This window comes from Bombus pascuorum, chromosome 5, assembly GCF_905332965.1.
Source record: "Bombus pascuorum chromosome 5, iyBomPasc1.1, whole genome shotgun sequence".
Taxonomy (NCBI): Eukaryota; Metazoa; Arthropoda; class Insecta; order Hymenoptera; family Apidae; genus Bombus; species Bombus pascuorum.
The window spans coordinates 16,035,687-16,058,510 of record NC_083492.1 but is presented as its reverse complement, the minus strand read 5'-3'; the positions used below and the strand labels follow the sequence as shown (position 1 = coordinate 16,058,510).

Genomic DNA, 22,824 nt, shown 5'->3' with positions numbered 1-22,824 from the left:
TTTGGTGAATCGTTAGAATAGACAGGACGATTTGAAACTTGTGTTTATTCGCGGTATCCTGTATTCTAATTAACGATTCTAATTTTCGAACCTTCGAAACCGTTTTGCCAGAGATCCGAGCAAGTGTATTTCATGATATAACATGATTAGTCTGATTCCTTACTATCGCGATCATCGAAACTCTTCTTCAGATAAAAGACTGACTCTATCTTTCTTTGGCATTTCTTGCTAATTATCACACTATAGATATTTATGTATTTATTGAAAATTAAAAGATATAGGAATACACATAATATACAGATATAGAAAATCCGAAATGCACTAATCCTTATATGTAAAAATTTGGATTTGCATAAACATCAGTAGGTTACTAATTATTTATCATAGGAACATATAATAACATTTACGTCAATCATGACAATTGTATTAAACGATGTTCACAGATACAATGTATATAACACATGTTAATTAAGAAACCTCAGAATCCTTAGAAACATTCAGAAACTTAAAGGAACCGGAAACTAAACACGTAACATAAAACCAGGAAAATTATAATTTCCTTGCCACCATGCAGCCGTTTTGAAACGAAATGCGCGATGAACGTGTCGTGTGGCAGTCAGCCACCTCATCATCCCCTTTGTTTGCCGCCGCTCCTGTCTTATCATCATCCTCGTGCTTCCTCCGACGGGATCGACGCTTCCACTCATCGTCGTACACGTAACCCGTATTCGAAGCTTGGCCAGACAACCTGGCAACGTTGTAAAACCCATTCTTCCACCTTCCCCTCTCTCTCACCTGTTACCTGTCCAACGTCCCCACCATACGAACACCTATGATTGTCTCTGTTTCACCTGTACGAAAATCTGTTCCTCCTCGTTCGTCGTTGCCCGCGGACAATCAGGTAAACGTAAACCCAGGCCTGGTGTACCGTCACTTCACGCTCGGTTCTTGAATCAGTCGAGGCAACGCCGTCGAGACGCGTGCTTCTTCCACCTTTCTTCGATCGATCGATCACCGATCGCGAGTAGGTACGACGTAGTTTCGATTCGTGACGATTTCGAGCGAGTTTGGAAGTTTAAAGACGACGGGATCTTTGGGATTTGGTTCGTGACATAGGAAGTACGGCTTTGCTGAGCTTGAGAAATCGGCTGAGGGATTCTAAGGTGAGTTTCTTCAGAGTTTTGGAAGTTTTGATTCGTAGACTGTAATAGATAATAGTCTCCCGGTTTAAGTTTCTAGTAGTCAGTTGGTTATTCAAGTGATTGTTAGTCATCGACAGTTAGAACATTATGTCTGATACAAGATATTTACAAGTTATGTGTGATCATTGATCTTAAAGACGTCTGAAGGAAACTAAACTTGTATCAGTCTAGAAGTCTAAGCTTGTTACAAAATACAGTCTGTTTCTGTCGAGTCGTAACAATAATTTGTACCATGTGCGTGACATGGTCTTATAAAGCAAGGGGTTCATTTTAATTTCTGCCCAACAATTGTTGAAATGGTATGAAATGGTTTGAATAGATTTAAAAATCTTGAGGAATAAAAGTAAATCTGTGTAAATGTTGAATAGTTCCCTCATATACAAATATTTATTAACATTCGAACATTCTAACATAAGAATGTTCAACCTCTTATCTTCACACCTTTTATACACTTCTCTGAAACTTTTCTTCTTCTACGAAACTTTCCCGGAAATAAAAAATATCTTAATCGGAAATATCGCGTAAGAAATATATCTAATCAATAAAACGAAGTTTTACTCCAAACATAAGTGATGTGTATACAAAAATGAAGAAAATCTGTTTAAGCCTCGTAATCGACAAGATAACGTGTAGGTACGATCGTTATCATCGGTCCGGTTCTTGTGAATCGACGACCAATCGATTACATAACGCGTACACGCGTCGATGACCATCGAGAATTTCGAACGATGGTTAATTAGCGTGGCTAATACATCTTTCGCAGCGATCATGGTAAATCGAATCTTTTCATACGAGGAACGCTATCCGGTTGTGTGTTCGCTTTTGCGCAGCAAGAATCGCTCGGCTACTTTCGACGCGATTTTTCCTCCCGCTCTGGCGGTTTTAATTGGTGAACACCGGAGTGGAAAAAGATTTCTTCGATTTCTCGAACGAGGATGTGGAAACTGGGCAAACTGTCCGTTTCTAAACCAGAAAAATGATGGTCGATGAATGGATCTTCACATACTTATGGGACATTCGAATATATAAAAGCGTATGTAGTATACGATACATACGTTAATATATTATAATATACGATAATATACGATATATATATATATATATATATATATATATATATATATATTATATACTATAATTATATATATAATATACAATATACATTATATGTTATACAAATTATCCACAGAGAAGCACAATTATAATATCAAGATCATAGGAGAAAAGTATAATAAGTACGCTTCTGGTAATTTTTTCATTTTAACTAAAAATAGGAAAACAAGAAATGCAAAGTGCTGTTAAGTCCGAAGATATACATACTTTAATGTTGTTTTGATCTTATCTGCAAATCATTCTCTATCTAAACTATCGTTAAATAAATAATCAGATAAAAGTTGCTGAAGATCAAGTAGAATGATTATCCACTGCAAAAATGCATCGATTATCTTATCTGAAACTCTTTTTCTATCTAAACGAGCGCCAGCAGCGTTCTCGTTGGTTTTTCCAAGCCTATCGATGACTTCTTTCTACTGCCAAAAAAACACGCGATCTGGGTTTGCGGCGCTTCGATTAAGAAACCACGGTCTGCCTGATGAAATCTCGACGCAGCCATGGAGAAATCATTAAGCCGCTCGCAATCATTCCAGGTGCGTGCATTATGCGCGTGCAGGTGCACGTGCAACGACTGGTTTGTCTATTACTTTTATTTCCATTTCTTTTATTTAAACTTTAGTCTGTTATCATAACATCGAATGCAAATGTTTATCAGTCTAAGCTGCTGGCCAAATCAAAATGGGTTAAATTTTCAATGGAGCGTTGTAGCTCTATCAATGCATTATAATAATATATTTATACATATCGTATACATACTATACTGTACATAAGTATGCGGTTATTTTGAACAAGGTATACCAATTATACTAATTAATGATGAATTATTAGTTGGAAATAACACTTTATCTTTTTATGGGATCGCCAAATTATAATACTAAATTACTTCGTAAAATTAGATGATAATATATTTTACCACTATTCACATACATTTATTATTTAAATATCATTTTAGAAGAACCTTCTTAATCCAGCTCGTAGTCCAATTTAAAAATTTGAAAAGAAAGAATTTATCGAGTAATAAAATATTAGGTTGTCCAAGAAGTTAAGAAGCAACAGTTAAGAATTTTAAGAAAATCTATTTTTTTTTATGTACTTTTTATTTCTTTATTATTTCTCAAATAATGGTATCCGCGTTATATTTCAATCTCTTTCATTTTATTAATATCCAAGCAAGGTTTTAAAACATTACACGTGTAAGAACATACATTACTATCATACTTGCGATAAATTTTATCGACGCTGCAACTAGTAGATTACGCGATATATTGGAAAGCTGAGAAAAATTTGAAATAATCGTTGCAACAATGCAACAATAGCGTGCATGGGTTAGATATCTGGATAGTCCAAGATTTGTACGAAATGGATTGATAATTTCAATTTAATTGCACGCATCATCGAGAAATATGGATCTACCAATATCACACCGATCTGGTCTCTCGATCTTTTTCCACGATTTCGTTCGGTGTCGCTCAAGGTAACGCGAGCGCGAAAAAACGGCGGGAGAAACGCGGGACAACAAAAACCAGCGGCTCTCGAGTGCAGATCGTTGCGAAATCGACGAGGTCGCGATTGCACTTGCTCGCTAGAACAATAACGAAATACGCAGAAGTTGGCGAACGGAGACCGCGATAACGTACATCGTATCTGTCGCCGTCTTTAACGCGATTAAAACGAGTTTCCGGTCGCGCTCTGCAATTTCTGCATATTTCTCCGTGGGTTGATGTTGGAAAATGGACGAGCAGAGAAGAAAAAGATATTCCAAGTAACGTTGGAATTCTCGGTATTCGTTACTTTCAACACGTTTTCACACTCTTCTTTAGTATACACAACGATTTCTATTACTTTGTACAGTTGCGCGTTTAAAAGGTTGTCGCAAGAGTGGAGTTTCTAATACATGACGTATTTTAATTAAGTGACGGGCTTTTAGGTTTATTGTTCTTGCAATTGCTATAGGTATGCTAATATTCTCTTGACGAGAATAATGCCTATATAATAATGCCTAATATAGATATTATTGATAATTTTGATGCTTTAGATAATTTAAGTACTTTATTATTTGTTATTTTTAGTGAGATCTGGACACGTACCTATTTATTTTTATAAAGTTTCCAATATTTAACGTGTTTTAACTTCAAAATTACAAAGTCTGAAAGAGATTCATGAAAATGACAAGTCGCAGATTTATTGCTTTTGCTACCACTAGTAAGAATATGTATATGTATTGTTTAGCAAGATTAATTGACTTCTATTAAGATATACGCCTGATTATCTCTGTTCATTTTCATCAGATCTTTGCTAAAAGAACGAAAATAATTAAAATTGTCGGTAGATCTAGTATTAAGTCGGCTGCCCGTTTCTTTCTGCGGTTCTTCATTTCTAGGATTGATTCATTCGAGGCTAAATATGTAATTAGTTATGCTATCTCGTCGTACGTTAATGATTAAGAAATGACATCGAAGTTAGTTAGATCGTAGATCCACGAGTTCGAAAGCGACAAGAAAGTGCGCAAATGTGTTCGAGAAACTTTTACTTTCAGCGTCGATGTTTTATTATTGTGCAACCGTCGCAATGTGCATGATAGAGGATACAAAAAGTGGTGTGTATAGAAAGTGTTTGTAATGATTTATAACCGGTGGTTGTACCAGTTAAAACAATAATTCCGCGTGTCAAATATCGATGAAGGAACTCATTCTTGTCTTTCCTGATATTTCAGAGAATTTTTTCTTTTCACCATAACCACCGTATATTGGACATTCTCGAATAAATTAAAAAACATATAAATTTCTTGAGTCTCAACTTCAAAAAATTTGTTAAGTAGGTTACCAATGAAATTTCGTTAAAAAATTCTGCAAAACTGGAATATTCTCAAATTGCGATATTCGATGATCGAAAAGTTGCAGGAGACCTCGGTAACGTCTCTGGCCGGTTCAGCAAGGTTGCCCCGTCGACAACATCTAACTGTTTATTCTATACGGTATCCGAGCAGCCAGTGTGGGAATTCATATTTTTAACCGGTTTGATCGTTTCCTATCGTCCCTCGAAATGTTCCTTTCACCGTTTAACGAAACTGCCACCGTGAAATTCGAGCCGAATCCAGGGTCGAATTGCGTGCACCGTAAGCACCATTCGACGTTTCGTCCCTTGGTTTTGAAGTCGAAGGAGAACAAATTGACCGTGAATATTTATTAACTCGTTGCATTGCCATTCAGCCGTACTTGAAGTACTGAATAAATCGATGGTATAATTAAGTTTAAGAAATGTAAAGGCAAAATTAAAGAGGAAGACTTCTTCCAGTTTTATGGTCCATTTTGTTGCGTGCCAAATTCGGGGTCGTTGAATTGCGCGCATTGCTATGCATATAGTGTTCCGTTCTTTGGTTCCCAAGTCGCAGTAGTTTTATTACCATTAATTTACAGAGTACTATGAACGAGAGTTGAGGCAAACGGCCAGAAGTAGTATCATAAATTGTACATCTTTAATGCTACTATATTATAATTGTTAAAATTTATAGGGCAAAAGATGCAGGGAAAACGTAGTATTAACATCTAGTCCCGGAATTGCAAGAACTGTTGCCAATAGAAAAATAATTACTCTCTAAATTCTTCATCCTGAATTCTTCGCTACTTTATCACGCATAAACAGTTTTAAATATCGCATGAATCGAGCTCATTCAAAGATATAAAAACGAAATTAAAATTCTTCTCATTTTATCATGTGTCTTGTCGAATTCGTTTTTCAGTTTTACGAGGCGGCACTTTAAACTTCTTTTACCGTTTACAAAACGTACAAATGATTCCGCAAGACTCTCTGATATCTCACAAAATCACTAAGCTATATAAATACGGACGTTTAAAGCCGAATAATGCCGCAACATTATATCGCGGTCTCGACGTTACGACATTTGTCGTTTCACCCCTCGAGGATCCACCTTTACGATCGTGCGCCGATTCCGCGGGAATATTACATTAGAATTGTCATTTCCGCGACAGGATCTAGAAATCTTGAGCTTCCCGTGGCCCAAAGCCACGATAATATCGACGTATAATTCGCGTTCCTTCGCTCCGACCGCTGATCCTTGAGAGATCCGGGATAAACAAGATCGTAAAACTCGCGTGGATCGGTTCGTTCCACGAACACGAATGCGACCTGCTCCTTCTTCCAAGCTTTAATCTCGGGGAATGGTTAATTGCGCGTGACCCTCTTTTTAAGGTTCGTCGCTTCACCAAATTAAATTTCTCGCGAAATTGTTTAATTTCTTGCGATGATTATATGATTGGTTGTTTACTAATTTGCTACTATTCTTTGTGAAGAGAAAATTGGATTAAAACGTATTCTGTAAAAATTCTGATATTCTTTTCGATCTGTATGTTCTTAAAAACACGACACTTTCAAGAGAAATATATTTGACTGTAAAATTGAGATTCTTCGATAGATAGAAAAATTCTAATCAACATAATAAAGGTTAGAGACATAAGGTTCAAGAACGTATATGGATCATTATGAAAAAATTGACGAAGTTAGTTAATAACGAATGAGTGGTATAGGAAGCTTGGTTTTCTGTGTCTGATTACGATTCAGATCATGCCGGTGGAGTGTCCAGCCGGCGTGGCCCAGTGACATTCTTCTTTTCTTTGTCACGTAGCTTGCATGACCCATTGCCCTCGACTGGCAATGACCACGATGTTCTCGTTTGCTTTTTATCGCATTGAACTGTGATGCTACCGCGGCAGAAAATGTCACGAGTCATTTTCACGCGATTGTCAGGAAATCACCGTACAAATTTGACGTCGAAACGAATCGGGTTATTTAGCAGCACGATATTTTCATTAGCATCACGAAGTCTTTGAAAATTCTGTTCGGTAAATATCAACACTTTAATGACTGGCAACATCAATTAGCTTGGTACTTTCACTAAAGAAATTCCATCATTAATGGATAATCTTTTTTGGAGCACGGTGTTAATACACTAGCGTACATTTCCCTCGTTTGAGATAAAAATCACATGACACAGATGTTAAATGTTCCAAGACTTTCTCCTCACTAAAATCTGACTAAGTATCCAAATTAAACACGTGATGTTAATAAACTATTTATAGATTTCTCTAAATGCATTCACATCCTTTACACTCTAATCAAAATAAGAAAGAACCGAAAGAGTAAATAAACTTTCACGATATACCAAATGCTATGACGATTAAGGAACTGAAATGGAAAATGATTAAGTGTGACGAGCAAAGAATGAAAAGGGAGCACGTGTCTATTAATCGTAATACTTATCATTGTTGTTTTGATAATTTCCTAATGATTTTTGGATTTACTTAATCCATTAAGGACCAACGTTTAATTTGCAATCTTCTATCGATCAATTTACATTATCGAATTCTGCTTTTTAAATTCGTACCTAAGGAATGAAATCCGAAGAATTCGCTCGACATTCTTTTTGTCGTTATACTAGATTTTCCAATTTTATGAAATTAATAAAAATTCAAATATTTGTAAGATTATAACAAATTTACCTATTACCCGATCCTTAATGGCTTAATTTTTCATAATACTCGAATAATTAACAAACAAGGACTTACATCGTTCACCACGTAAACTTTACAATTACAACTTAATCACCGAAAGCTGTCTGCATTTGTTTCAGAGAATCTAAAAAAGCCACAGGAACTAAGAAAAAGAGATCATGGAATCCTGGTTGAGCGACGTGCAACGCGTACGAATTCCACGGCCGAAATTCGGCAGCGGGAACTCTGTGAGACGGTCGAATTCCACGGTACAGCACGTGCGACCGGAAGTGCTCTCGCGACCGACCCAGGACGTGGCTAAGGCCACAGAGGAGTTACGACAGGCTCTCCAGGACAAGCTCTGACTGGCCGATCATCGATAAGGGACCAGCAAAAATTGATCGAGCAAAATACATTCGAGTTCGAGAGTCATCGTTGTATAAGATTCTGTATCAAGCCGTCGCTTTGTCGCCTGTCCACTTTCTTCCGCCATAACCAGAGGACGAATCGTTGTTTCGTGTTATTTCGTGACATGTTCCGTTCCAGACTCGCGACGAAGCCATTCTTGCGAAAAGGACAATAGAACTCGACGCTCGAGGATGAATGTTGCCGGACTTCCGGATTTCGCCGAGTGATGATGATGAACTGTGCTCGAGGAAAGTCGCGAATGGGGGAAACGGAGCGCTTGGTACGTCTGTGAAGGTGGATGCTGAATATTGTTGAAGCATGAATGTGGATGACAGTGTAATAGAACGCTGGTTGGTCGGATTTTTCAATGAATTTAATAGAAATATTCGTAAGCTTGGAAATAATTTTCAGAGCGAACGCTCATGCAAATTCGTGTTTTTACAAGCAGATAGAAGGACCGACATAAAGAATTTAAAGTTGAATAGAAGCATTGAGTGAAACTCATTCATATTGTTAGGAGACAATAATGTTCGAATAACTAGCGTTCTATTACGTGTAGTCTATCGTCTGAAACGTGTGTGAATACGAGTCAGTATTAGGAATTATATTTGTTCTCTGTGAAACTACATTCGGCGAGGCTATGTACAGTTTGCCAGTAGTCGCTTTCTGTTACGATTTCCATATCAAAACCATGCTTCCTTCGAATTTTTTGTAATTTATGCACGCGACGTTTGTTTCTTCTTTCAATGTTAAAAAGAGACTGAAAGATAAAAACCTGTTGAAACCGTAAAGTGCGTGTCGATTATTTCATTCTCTCGCGCCATTTCCCCCTTAAAAAGACTAGAATTTAATTAAACTAAGGAATCGAATAAAAACTAAATTGAAAAGTATATTAATTAAAGTATAATTGTCAATAAATACTGATGGTAAATAAACGATAAAGATGAAGAAAACATGAAAAAAGAAAATAGCTGCATCGGCGATAAAGTATTAAAAGAAGTATTTAAATGACACATTTACGACTTCGTTGCGTCGTAAAGGTAAAAAAGAGATTCTTTTCTCGATCTCGGGCTCCTCTTCAAGGATATCAAGCAGCTCGTTTGCGCTCGGTCGACGATCTCTCGTCCCAAGGCCAGCAAAAGTCCATCAACGTTAACCGCCGCGAAATAGAGACATTTCGCGGCTGGATCGGGCCATGCTATCTGTACACCATGATCGATCGGGCCTGGATAATTAATTCAGACCTGGAACACCTCCTTCGACTGGCTACGGGATCTCGTCGAGCGGATATACGGGCCATGGTGAACATCGATCGACCTGGCGTGATCAACGTCCATAAATCGAACTTGTTTCCAGATGGACCCGTGAGAAGATACCCTCGATCGCGGTGGATCACTTGTCCAGCATGGTAACCAGACTCCATGAACGTATGATTTTGTATTGACCACGCGAAAAATGAGATAAGATCGAAAGAGTAATAAGACGATGTTAATGGATTTCAGTTTGCTTCAAATTTTTTCTTTTAAGCAATTTGCAGTTGGTAAATGCTTGGTATATGTGTAATTAAGGTATTGTGAAGAGACGATTGTAAAAGTAAATTGGTCAGGCTATTCTACCGATTAGAGTAGTATAGTAAGTAATCACAGTTAGGGTATTAAAGTAGCGAGGAATTGTTCAGTATACGAAATAACTATAAAAATGAAGTAGGTTAAGATATCGGTTATGGGTTAAGGTATTAAAGTAGTAAGCGATCATGGTTAAGATATTAAAATACTAAGCCATTGGATATACGAGTAAAACATAAAGTAATAAACTAGTAGTTAGTACATATATAATCTCGATATCGTATTGAAAGGACTATAAAGGTAATATAATAAGCAATCGTGAGATCAAGCTATTATAAGGTAATATAATATAATCATGGCATTGTGGTGAAATGATTAAAAGTAAGAAAAAGATAAGGAAAGGCTTAGAATATCGAGTCATGTTGGTAGGTTTAAGAAGATTAGCATCTTTATGCTTTCGTGTGAAGATAAAAATTGTGTCGTTAAGAGCATTCCAAGATGAATGGATAGATTGGTAGGCGTCGATCCTCTGCTTAGTCGAAAGCAAATAGTAAGTTCGATTTAATTTACCTAGTACCTGAGGCAGTTTACGAGCCTGCTAGACCGGTCGATACGTGAGACGACTCTTCCACTCCACGGATTTATCGTTTCGTCTCGCGAAATGTCAAATTGGCAGAGAGCAAAAAGCCAGAATGGCGAGATGACGTTGCCGAAAAACATCATATAACTTTCGAATGGATCGTAACGCAAATCGTTATTATGTTACCCGATGAGATAAACCATCGAGTCATTGTGCATTTCATTTTTAATTTTCAACGTTCGTTTGACAATCGATCATTAATAAGTTGATCGATTATGATAGATCGATGATATATTTTATGTTAAGGTTGGTGTAAATTATCTATTGCTGCTCATTTATAAAGAAACAATTTTCTTTATTATAGACGCTTTTAAGCGACGTGAAGGTAGACGGTATATAGGACGAGAGTAGAACTAAACGCTTCTAATCGAGGTACGCGGGTTGTGTTTCGATGCAGCCGCGACCTGGTGACTAATTAGGGTGGCTCGTTACACGTAGCAGTTCCTTAATTGGTCGATTCTTGCACGACGACAATCGAGTTAACGGTTTCTTGTTCATATAAATGCCATAGTTCATTGACTTCTGTTAATCGACGCCATACGATCGGTAATGAAATTTAGTTCGACGAAGGAATTCGCAGCGTCAATTGAAAATATTAAATTTCAGTTGTAACTTTATGTCGAGATGCGATTGATATAATTATTTTAAGGACTGAGTTTATAATTTATGCGATTAATTTGATTAATTTGAAGCTAAATATCCGAGTAACAAATTTTTATTTTCATTTATTATTTCATGTAAAATATAAATATAAAGAGTCAAAAGATTAAAAAGTAAAGTGGATCTTTCTTATTTTAAAAAATATCTACTATTTTATTTAGAGAAAACCGAGTGAAAAATTTAAAAAGTACGAAACATATCTAATCAGAACATTGCTCTGGAATTGCCTGAGATATATTTGTGTATGTATATCATCGAGTTACATCTGTTTCGGACTTCTCTATTGTTTTTATTAAAACCGTCGATCATTAGCTTTGAATACTCGCGCGAGAAATTTCACCGCTGTCTCAATTATCCATTTGTTCTGCTCTCATGCGCATCGCATGTGCATCCTGTACCCTCCTTTTCTTGACATTATCACAGGCAAAATACTGTCAGCCATTAGCGCAAGACAATTCCGCCATAATACCACAAGGCAATTCATAACCCTGCAAGTCTACTCTCGCTATTTGGACGAATTCTGTATGGTTACTGAATAGTACCAACATTGTTAATACGTCTGACATACACGTATATATTCTAAACGTAGAAACATATTAATTTCAAGGGAATTATTTCTTATCTTAGAGAACAAAAGATCAGAATGAGCGCGATGAAATTTCATTCATACTAGACACTCATAATACGTATTCAGACGTTTCTTGGTATTTTCTGATATAATAATTTCCAGAGGAAAACTCACGTTAATTGGAATGTTCCTCAATCAGTCTTTACAATTTATTAATGTATCTGTGTTAAACCATCAGTATCTGTTGTGTTTCCCAAGTATCCGTTTTGCGCTCGTGCATTATTTAATATATTAATTATTATTTAATGTATCGTACCCGGAAGAGTTTCTACAATTCACCTTACACCATCATTTGATGTTTATTACATCCTCTATATTCCTTCCAATTACTAAAACTAATTAATTACTGTCTTCTACTGGCGTTGCATAACTGAACAACTTCCAAACGTTCTTATCATGTACAGCTCGTCTACCATCATTTTGTACGTTAATCGGATAAACGAACATTAGATATCAAGATTTAACGAGGGAAGCATCGTATCGTGTAAATACTTCTCGCTCACGAATATTATGTACGAGTACATTAAAAGATTCTTTGTACGCTATACCGTTTCCAGGTAATTGCTGTTCTCTCGCGAGAAAACAGCCTCAACAAAGTTTAATCCCAACAGGAAATGAGTACGAGCGTGAACGAGTAATTCGCGAAGAAACAAGGGTGTAACCGTCACAGAGATGGTCCCGCGGGATTAAGGTAAACTATCGACTCACCAAATTATCCGGATGAAGATGATGATGGCCGTAATCTCTAGGGTTGCCTCGTGATCCACCAGGCGAGCTGTGCCTTCGTCCACGTCCGTTCTCCAGCTCGTCCTCGTAGTCCTGCAAAAGAAATCGACAAACATCCCTTTTATCGCGTTCATCGACAGCGATCGGGAACATTCTCTGGAATGGACAAACGCTTCGTCTAAGAGGGTCGAGCACCGACGATATTGCTTTTTCTCGAACAATTTTCTGTACCTGGTTGTCGCACTCGTCGTCGTTGGAGAGGGCGAGATCGGAGGTCGTCACTTGGTGCTGCTGCGTCCTTCTGCAGCCCACTCTGTAATGGCCAAAATTGCGATTTGAGACCACCCACCCTGTTGAGACTTTCACTGTCTCTCGATCAATTTTCCCTTTCTAGATCTACAGATCGTGCAATTGCATTCTGTTTCCTCCATTACTTGAAGCATCTACTTTATTTTACTTTATATAAATATTATCTTTCCTTTAACCTTGTTTCTTACATGAAATTCTCTTTTCTCATTGATTTTGATCTTTTTACTTTTTCTTGAAAGTTTTTCTTCTAGTCTATAGTGGTCGTCCATCGGCTACATGTCAATTAATTATACGAAACGATTCGTTGGCTATTTTTCCAAAGTAGATCGATTTATCGAATGTGAGAGATGGTAGTAAAGACAAGTACAATCTGAATTTAAGTTTACACGATCTTGTACTTATTCTTTAGTTAAAATTCGTGGTTATCGTTCTAGCAAGACAAAGTCTACGTTCGTGACGACTGATAATTCTGCGATTTATAATCGCACAGACGACTCGAAACTTCTGGATATCGTGCCATGAGACCGTTTCGATCGGAACGAAAATAGAACTTTCTATTCTCACCCGGTGAAGTTAGACAGAAGAATGGAGCACATATGAGCGACGACAGCAATGCGGTTTATTTATATGTATGCTATCGATTATTTAATGAGTATCGCACAGCAGTCCGACCACCAACGAACCCTCCCGTGGATATCGCATGCCAAATCTATTTCCGTTTGCTGGCTCGTCCTTCGTCGAACTTTCAACAGCTCTAGGTGCTACCGATCGATCGATATCACGCTAATGGTTAATCAAGACGGTATTAAACATTAAAGATCGATTTTTAGAATTTTTTATGAATTATACAATCGTCTATAAATATTTAGATACCACCTAATCACCACGCAAATACAATGACAGCGATAAAAGAGCAAACAATTGAAGATGAATGAAAATTGTTTCTGCAGACATCGGAGTTAAGCTGGTTTTGAGTCTGCTCAATGATAGAATCTTAGAACTTTTTAAATGTTTGTTTCCAGCTACGTTCTAAACATCTATATAGATTGTATGAAGTCATTTAATTATTAAACGTAGAACTTGATTGATGCAGTCAGGTATATTTCTTGCTCCAGATTAAATTTAGCAGATCACTTGGTTCCAGCCATGGCAGGAAGTAAAGAGTTAATATAATAAAGAAGTAAATTTGATCGAATTACACCAAGCGTCTGTATACTTCGAAGGAATTAATTTTTCAAACTATTCGGATAATATTTGAGATAGATAGATACGTATTTGATTAAAAAACTTTCATAAATATCATCTGTAGAAAATCGGTGCAGAGTTCACTTTAAAATGTACCACTTGAAATTGATATTATTTATCCGAAGATTATTCATGACACTGGTCACGTAAAAAGATTTCTGATGCAGAATTCTTTCACTAAATCTTCCGCTACTTATTTGTTTTTGACGTTGAGAAAGTAGAACGAAGAAAATGAAGACAGAACTCTGCCCCTGGCATGGACACTGACACTTTTTCCCCACGAACGTTTCGTTCGCGTAGCTATTACGGTACTGCTAACTCTCTCGAAGCTCATTTGTTTCATTCTGTTACCCGGGATACGACCTAGTGTTAGACCTTTGGCCGACCATAGAACGAAATTTTCAAGGGCCATATCAATACGTACATGTGTACGCTACTGCCGCATCAGCTCCATTATCGGACTGCGGTACAAGGATTTTGAGAATCGCTTCGCTAATGCGCCGCGGTATACCGTAATTTATGTTATTTTCTCTGTTAACCCTAAATTACCAAATGATTAATAATATCATCAATTTTACGACCAAAAAATTCTTTATTCCTTGCGGATAACGTGCTTGATTATGCAGATTATGCTTCATCGATTATAAATTATTAATTAAATAACATATTAATTAATTTAGAGGAATGATCGGTAATATTTAACGTTAGAGGGATGACTTTTCCTTGAGCGACCTACACGTTTTTAAAATCTCTTGATATATAAAAGAGAACTGGAAACGAAATGCAAACGAATCGAAAACAGGTCATCACAAATTCTTCTTTATGAATACCATTATATTTTTAATTGTCAAAATGATGAACAAATATTATAATGTCTTCCACGTACAAAGGGTTAATTAAAGACATATCAAATAGATAACGAATATTAAACTATCATATGCCAAATTAAATTCGAGTAAAGTCAGCACGAGGATCGATACAAACGCGCTTCTTAAACAAAGATCAACATTTACCGAAACAGATTATGAACAAATTGGATATAAGATCGAAATAATTCACGCGTTTTCAATCACTGTCAATGTAAATACAAGTCCGTAATGAAATATAAACGAAACGAACATTGTAAGAACAAAGGATCGACCAAACAGTAAGATTGGAATCTCGTTAAAACATTCTGGTAGAAGCGAGAACATTCATCGCCTGATGCCACGAGCAATAATCGGATACCACTGAAAACCAATATCACTTCGGTGAGATATGCAAATCCTATTTTTCTCTCTGTTTTCGATTCACACGGTCATGGAACGCTTTATATGTACATTTCCCTCGTGCCATACCGGCGAGAGATATCGATTCAACGGAATTTACTTACGCCCAATTCCGTAGAAAGACACGTATATGTACACACGGAACGTCCCTAGTCTATCCATCACTTTGTGCTACGATTCACGTACAGGGTGTGCACCGAATTAATCGACCTGACCATTCCCTCGAACACGTTAGAGAAACTGGCACGGGACCAGAGAAATTTTCCACAAGATGGAACCTTTATAGGTGGTATATTTCCTCCCTGAAGTATTTCTTTTTTAAACTTGCTACGGTCTTTAAATTTCATATCAATATCAATCTTTATACTTTATGTGTCAATTTATGGACTTTTATGTCAATTTATTTTTACAGAACATATTATGTTATGTTATGTTCGTTCTGACAAATGACAAGACTTTTTTAACCCTGTTGCGATCTTTGATTTGTTTTCAATTCAATTTTCTTCTTCAATTGTTAAACTATTGTTAAAGTTGCAAAGAGAATATGTAAAGGTCATATCATTGATATGAATGCTCCCTCGTTTCAATTTTATGATAAAATCTTCTTGAAACTACTATGAGTCTATTTTTTGTTGAAACATTGGGATATAAAGATCCCAATACAAACTTTGACTCATAAAATTAAGGAAATTTTTTAATAACAAAAAAATTCGAAGCAAACTGAATAGACGTAGGAGGATTGAATTTCAAACAGAGGATTCTTTTTCTACCTTCACGCTCGACAAATATAAATGTTTAAAAAGTACCTTGAATTAATATTGCCAGCTAAAGAAAAGAAAATTTCCATTTACATGCTATTTTCAATCTCACTTTCTATTAAAATTCAATTTCAATCCCATTATTCCTCTATTAAAATATTCCACTCTACCTTCAAAAAGTCGATCGATCACCTTCGCAAATGTTTTCATCGAAATCAAATCGAGCCAACATTCTATCTCCAAGAGCAGGACGTAAAAAGCTAGTATCTTTTTTTAGAAAAAGCAACACCCCGTCCCATCGATCTCCACTTACGACGTGCTCCCTTGACCGTACATAAAATCCCGTCGAGGGCTCCGGCGAATTAATCGAACGATTCACAGAGCTGACCACCGATACACCCTGTACATATCCACACGTGTTCAACCAGCGCCCACGCGAAAATACAGAAACAACACACACGTACAGTGGCTACAAAAAGTATTTGCACATACCCTTATTTACCAATCATTATTTACCAATTAAGCGCTTTCTTTTATCTAGCATTTCATTTTCAAAGTATCAATTTTTTGATCAATTTTTCCAATTAAATGAAAGTACTACTGCCTATAATTTAATATACTTCTACGAAATTGAATATACTTGGATTAGCATGTAAATTAGTAACTAATTAGTAGATCATTGGACGTTTGTATAATTTTATATGAAGATTACAAAAGTAAAGCTATAACCATTAAGCTGCCAATGTAAATACACGTATACTTTATTGTTTATCGCGCCACTAATAACAAGTTATGCAATTACTCCAAGTGTAGATCGCTTGAAAATTGTTCAGAACGAAATGTGGAGAATTACAAGGCAAAGTACTTAGCTTGATTCAATTATCCTTCTGACTTAAGTAATCCTACCTTAAGGTCTATCTGGTTAGAAACTTTTGCACATCACTGTATTGGCCGCTATTTACCCTCCCCCTTCTTCGATCCTCGTGTCTGCTTATCCTTGTACATACCTGCTACCAGTCAGGTGGCGTTGAAGGGGGTGGCTGAATGCGGGATACGTACTAAAGCCAGATCGAGCCTGGTAGGAAATGAAATATCGATGTATCTCGTACATCCGACATAGAAACGCCATTACAGCTATCCCTGTTTACTGGGAATCGCACCTTCCCTCTCATATCTTTTTCGTTTCTTTTATTTTATCTTCTTCCTTCTTTTTTTTTTCTGGGTTTGGAAGTTGGATTTCAAACCGTAAGAGAACGATCGATTATCGATTGTAGGTTCTTCTTTTTGGGTGGAAGTTGAGCTTGAAATTGGGTTAGGGTGCTTGGTTAGCGATTAAGGCTGTGACTTATAGGGGAGACAAAGGGTTGGAGATCTTCTGCTAATCCTAGCGAAAGGGCTAATAGAGTAAAATGCGTTTGCTTTTGGGGCTATGTTAGAGAACTCTTTGAGATAGAAATTTGCGGGAAATTATTTTTGAAATGTATGAGGTTTTCTAATATTCCTGGAACTACGTGGGGTTGATACTGTTTTTCTTTCGAAGAATTAATTATGTTCGAGGGCCAGTGTAATTTCAGGCTTAGCGATACTTAGGTCACGAACAGTTTGAAAAATTAGTTTGGATTATTATTCGAAACAGAGTAACTACAGTCCCACATTCGAGAAATCGGTTCGTAATATGCACGCAACGAAACGATTCGAACCTATCACCGCGGTATTCGATACTGAGTTACTTCAAGTTTAACTGCGAACTTGCCGATTACTCTGGATGAGAAATCTAAATTTAAATTTTCTTCAACTTCGATCCACTATAGATTTTATCCAATTTATTTTCGATATAACTTTTTCTCGTCGCTAATTTATTTTCATTTTAGGTAAGTAAATATTCTTCGCATTATTAGGAAGTAATTATCAATTTACAAAGTTTTTAACAAATCTCCTTCGAATTTTCCAAGAGAAAAAGAACAAATTGAGAAGAATAAGAGATATTTAGATCTAGAGTGGAGGATCTTCTAGAAAATCAAGAAAGATTCAAGGGTATCGTTGGAAAACGTCAAAAGATTCCCGTTTTATTGGAATCTTCTTGACCTGGTCCTGGGCATGTCGGCCCCGAGACCGCTGTCCTCGCTGGGCGATCTATATTCCTGGTTATCCCGTGGCAGAAGAGGTCCTGTTACTCCTAGAGGATCTCCCTCGACGTCCACCAGTCGTCCTGGACGGCAACAACCACTGGGTACACCCCTCTGCGAGAAATCATCAGATCCAGTCATGTCGTTCGCCAATCCATCGCCATTTTCAACCCGGTTTCGATGGCCAACGAGCACTTTTCACTTTCTTTTCCCCTCAATTCAATCGGTTTCGTCGATTTTCAACATGTTTTTTTTCATTCAAAAATAATTTGTCTATCTTTTAATCGAATATTTTTTCGATAATTAATCTTACTCGATTAACTTTGCATTTGAAAATTTAACGAATTATGGAGAATTTTCCAATGAATTTTGATGGTTTCAGGACAATTTGATAGAAAATAAAAGTAAATGTACCTACTGTGACTCACCGAAGCAGTTGAACAATTGTCACATGAAACTTGTACGTACATGTATGCGTTACATAAAATATTCTATTACACTAGTGAAATTCGAAATCAGTCTGAAAATGTATATGGAAGTTACAAGATATTTAATCCCGTATCCAGATACGGAAATTGAGAAACTTATAAAAACTGCAGTTAACTAGTTTGACTTCAAGCAAACTCGTATATTCGTAACAAGTTTCTGTAAGTGTTCGAATACTTCAGCGAGTTGCCGTAAAGAATGAAGCGTAGTTGAACTCAAGAAATAATAAATATCTGAGAGAGAAGCAAATGAAAAATATGAGGAAGCAGTAGCTTTGTCCATTGGGAAATCAATGGATTTCGTTCCCTACGTAAATCAGCGAATCGATTGTTCTATTCGTGCCAATACCTTCTCTGAAAGCCGCCAATTAATTAGTCACAAAAGCGTCGATCCATCTGCCAATTTAGCAACGATCTATTATCGATCTGTACCGCGTGTCGTGGCTGAAGTTTGTCGCTGTACAGTTGACACTTGATTTACGATGACTTCCGGTGGCTCTCTTCCGTTCAAAGATCACGAAATCTGCCCCGTGAACTGTGAAACTGCATGCCAGCCGTTTGTCATTAATCAAACATCATCCTGTTTTGTCGATTATCGATTTGTCGATTAGCCACGATGAAAGCACTCTTTTCGAATCAATTAACCCACAATGAATAACTTTTTGCCAATTAGTGCAACTAGTTCCGAGTATTAATACCTTGCTCTACGTTACAATATTCATAAGAATTTTATTAAGTACTAGATGATAATATATGAAATGTCTGTTCTTTTCTGCTAAAATAAATATGTTTTTGCTTTTCATCAAGGTTTATTTATTATAAATTCTTTCGCTGTGGTACTCTAGAGACTGAATATACTCTTCGTACTGATGAACAATATTTCCCTTGACACGTTCTAGCTGGGGAATTTAAAATATTCAAACGGACATCTCATTTGTTACAACTAAACAGAAAAAATTCTCGACTGTAAATGCTGTTTTTGTTTCAATCTACTTAGAACTTCGCTTGGACATTCTCTTTGATTAATGAGACATCAACATGGAATTATCCCAGCCTTATTAGGTATTCCACTCGCGACTAAAGGGCTTCCAATTAGAGCAATTAAAGCTTTCCCTAACATCGTAACAGTTTCGAGATTCTCTGATAAAATTGACAAAAATTTCATGTAAGCGGTTTTCACTAATACTCCATAGAACTTAGATAAGCGAAATACAAAGGTTTAGGGATCGATGTAAAAGAAAGAAAAAAAAAGCCGTGTGGGAAGCTAAAACGCTAAGAACACGAAAGTCAGAGAACAAAGCGAGAACGAAAGCTTAGAACGAAGAGGATGCTTTCGTCGAAACAGAAATCGTTTCGTTCACAAACGATTCGGCGGAGGAGATTAAACGTGTCGCTCGTTTTCAACTCGTTGGCTACGAAACCGGCCATCAGCGAGCTAGCCCGAGCTTTGAACAAAGCTGGCAGGATCTTCCTATTTTTTCTCTTTCTGTTTTCCTTTTATAATTGGGTGATCTCGTATGCAGGAATTGTTACGAAATGGAAAAGCACCGTAGCGATGAGAGCTCAGTAAAGCTTTCAGGAAACCTTCCAGCTCCTGAATTGTGACGCACGAGATACGACTAGGCTGATCTTCAACGAACTACTCTTAGCATCTCGTGATCCAGTGCGTGATCAGTCACGATTCAAAAAGAACTTTGATGGTCCTTGAGAAAAATTTTACTTGGTAGGAAAGGAATAATTTCTTTTAAACCAAATATGCCTAAATTTTCTCAAAGTAATATCATTTTTCCTGTACTTGGAGTCCAAATTGTATATATTACTTAAATTTGTATTTTGCATCAATTTGCCAATATCGTTAAAATATTGTATCAATAAAGACTATCTAGTAAGAATATCTATGATGGAAAATACTAACTATTATTATATTAATATATACTAACTAAAACACTGGGGGAAATGGTCTTGAATGACCAAAACTTCGACGTCAATTCATATCTTATGCTCAGTAATAAATACAACATTATGCTTCTCTTTTAATTATTACGTATTTCCTACCAATACCTATCTGATCGAGCACTCGATCAAGCAAGATAGAACTGAACAGAAAATCCAGCAAAGCTCAGGCGAACTCGTTCGCACTTCTGTACTGTCTCCCCTGATGTGGTTAGCGTGAAAAGAAATAAAAAAAGAAAAAAAAAAGAAAGAAAACAAAACGAAGTCAGGTGAAATAGATTCATTCGCATCTAGCAGCTGCATTCCACTCTGCAATACCTACTCTGCAAGCGTATCTAAGACCTATCGCATCTAGATTCGCATTCAGAACGAAGAATACTCGAAGCCACCGTTCCGATCGAGCGAATCTTTTCCTCCGTCCAAGATTTTTCCCCTCGTTATTTCAAACGGTGAAACCGAATACTCTCTCGGCTCTCGTTGAGAAATCGTTTACACTGTCGAGGCCTTAATTGCAACGACATTCAATCCACGGGCTTCGAATATTCACGCAATGGCACGGCTGAAGCACTACGCAAACAATCTCGACTGCACAGTCTCCTAAAGAGAACGCGGACGTTGACGAGCGCAAACCGGAAACGAGGCGACACTGCCTGCCAGGAGAAGCGCACTAACACTAAGCGGAATTCATAAAAACACAGATAGACAGAAGAAAGTAGGAACAAGACAAAAGAGAATGATGCAGTATTCGAGTGGAAATAGAAGAACAGCGGAAGAAGTATGAAAAAGATTGAAACGAAAGAGACGCTCCTCTACGAGAAACGGAAAAAGAAAGTGTACAAGATCGGCCAGCTAAATCGGATCACCTAAATATGTGCCTTGTTTAATTCTTTTATGAGAAAGCTTCTCACGACAAAGTTACACCGTTGATCATACGTATTCAGGCAATTGTTTAATACAAATTGAACATTTTCTGCTACTTGCATATTTCAGTTACGTTTTTCTTTTTATAGATCTCTTTCACTCGTATTACGTGTTCTTTATAATAAGAATTTTTAAATAAGGAAAAATTTAAATAGGTCGAAATATTTAAACCGATATTTCAAGAGACCCTTTTTATACGCTCTACTATACGCCATTTCAAGAGACACGTGTAACGACAGAGAGAATTTTTTCTTCGTGTCATTATATTTCTTCATAATACGATAAATAAGGCAGATATTTAGCTGAACCATTCTGTATAGAGTTTTGTATAGATGAAGAAGAAGCAGAAGGGGTTGCAGGAAAATTCTCGAGTCATGCTTCACCGGTCACCGCGATAGCCGAGAGCAATTAAGCTAAAAACAGAAAGTTCATCTCTCCCATCGACGTTCCATCGAAGTGGTCGCGAGACGTGTCTGGTAACTCGATGATTCCCTTTGGACGTTCTCCAGTTGGTTCTTCGTCTGCCATTTTGTTCTCTAGTCTTCTTTTCTTCGAGACAGTTCCTCTCCGTTATCTTCTCGCACCTCTCCAATCGACAATGAGCTTTTCCTATCTCTTCTCTTTTATCTTTCTTCGTCCCTTTTTATTTTCTTTTGTTTGTTTCCTTCGTTCGTTAATATTCTTTCACTTACTTTTGTCTGAATTGAGTTCGACTCTTCTAACACGTTCACTGTATTCGACATGGATTTATGTCGACACATAAAGGTTCAGCAATTAAATTGATACAATTTTTATTCTCTAGAAATTTTTAAATTCTAATATTGAAATTTTGTATGATTGCTTAATTTCCTAAAAATCGAATGGTTTGTTTTGATGGAGGAAACAAGTTCGGCTTTTGTGTGCCGCAAATTCAATTTAATTTAATGCAATTATTACTGGAAATATAAATTTGAAAGCCTTCCAGATAGAAATTTGACAGTGAACGTGTTAAAATGTTTTCTCTCGTTTTTTTTACGTGCTCTCTCGGGATATTTAGACTTTTTTACGATTCTATTAAAATTCAACACATTCAACGAAGGGTTCGAGCATATACTTCCATCGCGAGAGAACCGGCTCGAGATCCTTTTCGAACAAACATATTTTGTATTCGAAAAGGAGAATATCGTAGGGTTAGGTCGCTTGCGAGACTTGGCGACAGAGATAGGTAAAAAGAGAGACGAGAGGAGAGAACAGTCACCAGTTAAAATCTAACAGTTACAGTGGACAACGCAAAACAGAGAGTGAAACAGACAGAGACAGATAGTTTCTAT

At 36.9% G+C, this 22,824-nt stretch overlaps 1 protein-coding gene across 7 annotated transcripts in view; it reads right to left on the bottom strand.

Moving 5' to 3' along the window:
- Positions 1 to 22,824, bottom strand: part of LOC132906923 (whirlin) — a 111,351-nt gene that overhangs the window by 23,527 nt on the left and 65,000 nt on the right. For 5 of the 7 annotated variants that reach the window (XM_060959564.1, XM_060959569.1, XM_060959566.1 and 2 more), the window contains 3 exons: positions 18,115 to 18,269; positions 12,681 to 12,762; positions 12,432 to 12,542 (listed from right to left, as the gene is read on the bottom strand). In XM_060959564.1, coding sequence (XP_060815547.1) covers positions 12,432 to 12,542; positions 12,681 to 12,762; positions 18,115 to 18,269 — 348 coding nt within the window. The remainder of the gene's footprint in view (positions 1 to 12,431; positions 12,543 to 12,680; positions 12,763 to 18,114; positions 18,270 to 22,824) is intronic. The other 2 variants (XM_060959570.1, XM_060959571.1) reach the window with 1 other exon arrangement.